The sequence below is a fragment of the Cydia pomonella genome, chromosome 5 (assembly GCF_033807575.1).
Source record: "Cydia pomonella isolate Wapato2018A chromosome 5, ilCydPomo1, whole genome shotgun sequence".
NCBI lineage: Eukaryota > Metazoa > Arthropoda > Insecta > Lepidoptera > Tortricidae > Cydia > Cydia pomonella.
In genome coordinates this window covers 7,217,196-7,222,601 of record NC_084707.1, presented here as the reverse complement: position 1 = coordinate 7,222,601, position 5,406 = coordinate 7,217,196, and the positions used below count along the sequence as shown (strand labels likewise).

The 5,406-nt window shown below is 37.6% G+C and overlaps 2 protein-coding genes across 2 annotated transcripts; one reads left to right on the top strand and one right to left on the bottom strand.

Annotated features, from left to right (window-relative positions):
- Positions 1–736: 736 nt before the first annotated feature.
- LOC133517590 (bromodomain-containing protein 4-like) lies at positions 737–3,390 on the top strand. The gene is made up of 3 exons (XM_061850918.1): positions 737–1,214; positions 1,369–1,521; positions 2,342–3,390. The coding sequence occupies exons 1-3, from the start codon at positions 972–974 to the stop codon at positions 3,239–3,241; spliced, it is 1,296 nt and encodes a 431-aa protein (XP_061706902.1). The 5' UTR covers positions 737–971; the 3' UTR covers positions 3,242–3,390.
- LOC133517589 (uncharacterized) lies at positions 1,237–3,983 on the bottom strand. The gene is made up of 2 exons (XM_061850917.1): positions 3,419–3,983; positions 1,237–2,345 (listed from the first exon to the last, which is right to left on the bottom strand). Exons 1-2 carry the CDS (start codon positions 3,959–3,961, stop codon positions 1,530–1,532), a joined length of 1,359 nt encoding a protein of 452 aa, XP_061706901.1. The 5' UTR covers positions 3,962–3,983; the 3' UTR covers positions 1,237–1,529.
- Positions 3,984–5,406: the final 1,423 nt, after the last annotated feature.

The following is a 5,406-nucleotide window of genomic DNA, read 5'->3' as shown; positions in this document are numbered from 1 at the left end:
TGTCCTAAGTGGTAAAATGTTGAACGAGATCTAGTAAGTAGATTTTTTTTAATATGTCATAAATGGTACGGAACCCTTCATGCGCGAGTCCGACTCGCACTTGGCCGCTTTTTTAAATCCACATGTAAGAAAAACATGCACATACACAAGACAGAGGTCAGCTACATTTTTAGGAACCATGCTCTATTTTAGGGATAAGAAAACATTTTGTTACAATAATACTTAGGTCATATCAGGAAATAGGTAAAAATAACACGACGTTGTTCAAAATCACTCTAGGTGGTATCTGTGACATTCCTTACCTATCAGTATACCTACACCAACACACTATCAGTTACCATGAATCATAAAACGCCTTTATCTTGAGCTTCCACAGCTTCTAGACCTTTCAAAACCTAACCTACTAATCCTATTCATCCTATTTGTGACCCTATATTGTATCTCTTTCAATTCAACAACGTGTGAAAGAGACACGTGCTTATCTAAAAGGCTACCCTAATTTCCCGCAAGCAAAAGAAACAATAGACAAAGAATACTATCTGATAAGGATGAGTTTACAATCGTAACACCGGCACCGGTCCCTTTTGTGAGGCAATACACAATAGCAAATTAAGTAAATCCCTTTAGTTGTGCCCGAAACCAAGGGTGTTGTAGTTTATTTTGTCTTTTCTGTATAGAATGGAAATACCATGCATGATTTCGGTTAACAAGAATGTGCCTTGAACTTTAAAGTATTAATAGACGATCGAATATGGTGCGCTCCGTACCGCGAACTTGGTCTGCTCGGAACAATATTCGATGGTGTGTACAGCGGTCCGCCGGACAATATTATTATTATTGACGGTGCGGTGGTTCGATGATTCTCCCAAAGGATATGGTGCGGTCCGCACCAAATTCGCTCGTGTAGACGGGCCACCGCACCGTTCCGAGCGTTAGTCGCGGATCTACAACCGAGCGAGACACACGTCACAATGTCGTCTGAATCCGTAAATATAGCTGAAAAACAATTAATAGTGGAAGTGTTAGAACTTTACAAAGGTTTTCCGTGTTTGTGGGATTCAAGTCACGAACTTTACTGCAACAAAGATGCCCGCAGTCAAGCGTTACAAATAATTTTAGATAAATGGAAAACGGGTTACCCGCAGGCTACTACAGAGGAAGTTAAAAAAAAACTGGAACACCTTAGAGCTGCGTATAGACGTGAACGAAAGAAGGTAGGTAAATTACAAGTAAATATCACTCTTTAAAATCAGTATTTTATTTGTAATTAACATTGTTTTTCTAAATTTAATGGACTAATCCACTTTCTTACATATTTGTAATTCCTTTATTTTTATGAACGGTAGTACAGTGTATAACTATTTGTAGGTGGAATCCAGCAAATCAACTGGAGCTGGGTTGGGAGACGTGTACACGCCGTCCCTGTGGTACTATCCATATTTGACATTTCTTCATGAGAAGACTATGCCGGTATCCCAGGGAATCGATAATATACAAGGAACTCCAGATTCAGATAGCGAGGTGGGTAGTTAAATATTTAGCACATTAATCATTCTTTCTTGAAAATCAACACGGCCTTGATTGTTAAAATATTCTGTGAATATCTGTCTCGCCGCATTACCTTCTGCAGTACGCTGTCTATCTGTTCTATTGAGATTTACTGAGATATTATTATTCCGCCAATCTCCTGGACGGAAAGTATTGTTTGTAGTATCTTCCCGATCGACACAATTCCCTGTGACGTAGTTTGTAGACTTTTTTCTTAGAAAGTTGTGTAGTAAACATGAAGCCATTACTATTATTGGTACTTTTTTAACATTCATTGTGATGGGTTTTTTGAATACCCTAAAGCGTTCAGCTAATATACCGAATGTGTTTTCTACAATTCTCCTAGCTCTGGAAAGTCTATAGTTGTATATTCTTTTGTCATGTGTCAAGTTTTTCTGTGGGTAGGGCTTTAGAAGATTTTCATTCATGGCAAATGCACTGTCTGCAACTAAACAATATGGAGCAACTATATCAGATGACGGCAACACAGATGGTCGTGGTAAATTCAGTTGATCAGACAACATTTTATCATGAAATGATGTGTGATTAAATACTCCACCATCAGAAATACTTCCATTGGTACCTGCATTTACGTAAATAAATTCGTAATTGGCATTAACAATGCCAAGCAAAACTATGCTAAAAGTTCCCTTGTAATTGTAATACGTTGAACCGGAGTTTGGTGGCTTTTCGATAAGAATATGTTTCCCGTCCATTGCACCTAAACAATGATTGAACTGCCATTTTTGTTCAAAGTCTTTTGCTATTTGTAGCCATTCACTTTCTGTTTCAGGAACCTGTAACAAAAAAGGTAAAGAGTTCAACCAAGCGGCAAAATGAACTGTACAAGAAACAAGAAGAACTGATTCAGTCTGCGGCAGAATTAATCAAAGACAGCAACTCGCAGGACACCTCAGCCGATGCCTTTGGACGCTCAGTGAGCTTTCAGTTGAAAGAATTACCAAAAGTTCAAAGATGCATAGCCGAAAAAATAATTGGAGAACTACTGTTCTACGCTAAATTAGGAGAGCTTACTTTAGATACTTCCATAAACTTTAAAAAAAACATACATACTGCCACACAATACTCCTACTACACCCACCCTTATAGAAGCCATATTTATCCGCATCATGCATTCCCGTCCTCAACGTCTCCTCAATATTCACAAACATCACAGTCACCTAAATATTCACACACATCATCTGAACAATCGCAACCATCACAGTCTCCTCAACATTCAATAAACTTAAATAAAAACTTACATACTGGCACACAATCCTCATACCACACTCACCCATATAGAAACCATTTATATCAGCAACATTCATTACCGTCCTCACCATCTCCTCAATATATACAACAACCATCCCCGTCTCCTCAATATTCACAACCATCACCGTCCCCTCAATACATACAACAACCATCCCCGTCTCCTCAGTATTCACAACCATCACCGGCACCGTCCCCTCAACAATCGACACCCTCTCTACCACAAACACCGGCAGATTCGATTACTCTTCATTCAGCAGACACACATTTGAGTCAAGTTTTATTACCAGCTGACACTCTACTTGAGTTGACCCCAAGTGGGGAAACACAACATAATGAGCCAGACACTAGAGGAAGTGGTAATATGGATGTTTTTAGGGGCACAGGAAAACAACTTCAAGAATTCTTGATTTTTAAAAAATAATTACCTATGTAAATGTGTACACACATATGTGGCATTATCTATGAAAAGGGACCTAGATTATGAATACACTAATAACTCAATACCGACAACAAGGTCCCTACTCGTGGATAATGCCACATATTTTGATTTTAAATAAAAAATAGTATGAATTTTGACTTATTATTTATAAATACGTACCTTCATATAGTTTTTAAGCACTTTACATATTGCGTGACAGGTCTCTGGTATTATCTCAGACAACAGTTGCGATGATATACTTGTACCAAATTTGAGTTCGCTGAATTCTCTCCCTGACGCGAGATATTTTAAGGTTGCTAGCAATCTCTCTTCAGCTGTCACAGCTTTTCTCATGACTGTATCGGTTTTAGTTATATATGGTTTCACAAGTTCAAGCAATTCACTAAATGAATCGGAACTCATTCGGAGATATATACGAAAATCGTCATCATCAAGGTCTCTCACAAGTCGCACATGACTGTATGACTCTCGGTTTTTTAAATAGAATTTTGCCCATTGTTTTCTTTTTTTCCTCTGCTTTTTGATAGGTGTAATAGCTACGACGGATGCCACAACTAACGCGATTTTAGTTTGTTTGGATAAAGTCGGAGGCATGTCGACCTCACCGTTCCGTAGCACGAAAAGCACTGGACGGTGTTTGTACGGGTGCGGTGGTGTGGCGTGTAGAGCGCACCGCACCGGTCCGTCGGTTCGACGCACCATATTCGAACGTCTATTAATACTTTTAAACACGGGGGATTTTAATTTTCTATATAGTTTTAGAATGTGAAAATGTTTAGATTCTGCTAACTTGGTTAGGTAGTGGTACAAGATTTTATTACCATTGTTAACCACAAGCAAACGTTTAATTTTGTTTTTTAATTCAGTAGTCATAAAATAGCTGCTAGGTATTAAAATTACAGCAAATATGTCTTCTTGTATTATACTTTTGCAGCAAAAGTAAGTACCAGTTTTATACATATTCACCAGTATTAAAAGGGGAATTGTTTTGCAAATTTACATTACAGACTTAATAACTTGAAACACATTTATAGTATTATTTAGACGAACGGTCTGGCCAAGTGGGTAGTGACCCTGCCTACGGGGGCGATGGTCCCATGTTCGAATCCCGGTAAGGGCATTTAATTGTGTGACGAACACATATGTTGCTGAGTCATGGGTGTTTTCTATGTATATAAGTGTGTATTTATCTATATACGTATGTATATCGTCGCCTAGTACCCATAGTACAAGCTTTTCTTAGTTTGGTGCTAGGTCGATTTGTGTAAGATTGTCCCCAAATATTTGTTGTATTTATTTATATTTGGTTTGATTATTGTATCACAGAAGTTAAAATACTAAACGATTTCTGTTTCGCTAAAATATGAATACTTGCCGAAAATCAAAGACGGCATAAACTAATAAATGAAGGATGTTTACCAAACAACCTTACTAGCAGAGCAGTATAACAAAGTACAATTTTTAATAACTGTAGGTGTCAACTAGTTGAGTTTTTGTTTATGTAAACATCCTTTCATACTATTTACAAGCTGCACCTAGGAAATAGATTACAGCACAGGTGTGGGCACGTCTATTTGACCGTCTTCTTATCGCCCGATACCGTTTTTAAAGTAAAACTTTGCGTAGGCAGTTGTTTTCTAGGGCGGTAAAAGTATTGTAAAATTTTATGACGGCAAGGTTACCGGTGGTCTGTTTACAACCCTGGAACCATCGTGTTAGTAGTTCAAGTTACCACTTGTCTTTAGTACAATGAAACCGAAGTTAATATTGCTATGATTATTTTCTTAGAAGGGCTTAACTTTGTTTTGGGTATTACTGGAGCGTAAACAAAGGATTATCCTTAATTGTTTTGTTTCTAATGTGTGGCGAGTGAATGAAGTGCAGAAATTTCGGTGCGTCTGTGGTATTTTCCACAATTGCACGTGCAAATATAACTTCCCGTCTTGAAACGTTATGACTAAACGCTTACCAATAAAAATGTCTTTCTTAACTGTATAATATTAAAATATTATATAGGTTCTCATGTAAACAACACCCAAACAACATTCGTTGTTAATAATCTAACTGCAACTATTTACTAAGTAGATACCGTTATGAAAAACCGATAACGTATATAGTTAACTTTTGGCGTAAACGTCATATTTTTG

What these genes read in the sequence shown, in the direction of transcription:
- LOC133517590 (XM_061850918.1), top strand. Translation starts at nt 972, where the DNA reads ATGTCGTCTGAATCCGTAAATATAGCTGAAAAACAATTAATAGTGGAA. An exon ending in ATAGACGTGAACGAAAGAAG is followed by an intron (nt 1,215 to 1,368) that starts GTAGGTAAATTA and finishes AACTATTTGTAG; the next exon opens with GTGGAATCCAGCAAATCAAC. An exon ending in CTCCAGATTCAGATAGCGAG is followed by an intron (nt 1,522 to 2,341) that starts GTGGGTAGTTAA and finishes TTTCTGTTTCAG; the next exon opens with GAACCTGTAACAAAAAAGGT.
- LOC133517589 (XM_061850917.1), bottom strand. Translation starts at nt 3,961, where the DNA reads ATGGTGCGTCGAACCGACGGACCGGTGCGGTGCGCTCTACACGCCACA. An exon ending in TGCTTAAAAACTATATGAAG is followed by an intron (nt 2,346 to 3,418) that starts GTACGTATTTAT and finishes TTTTTGTTACAG; the next exon opens with GTTCCTGAAACAGAAAGTGA.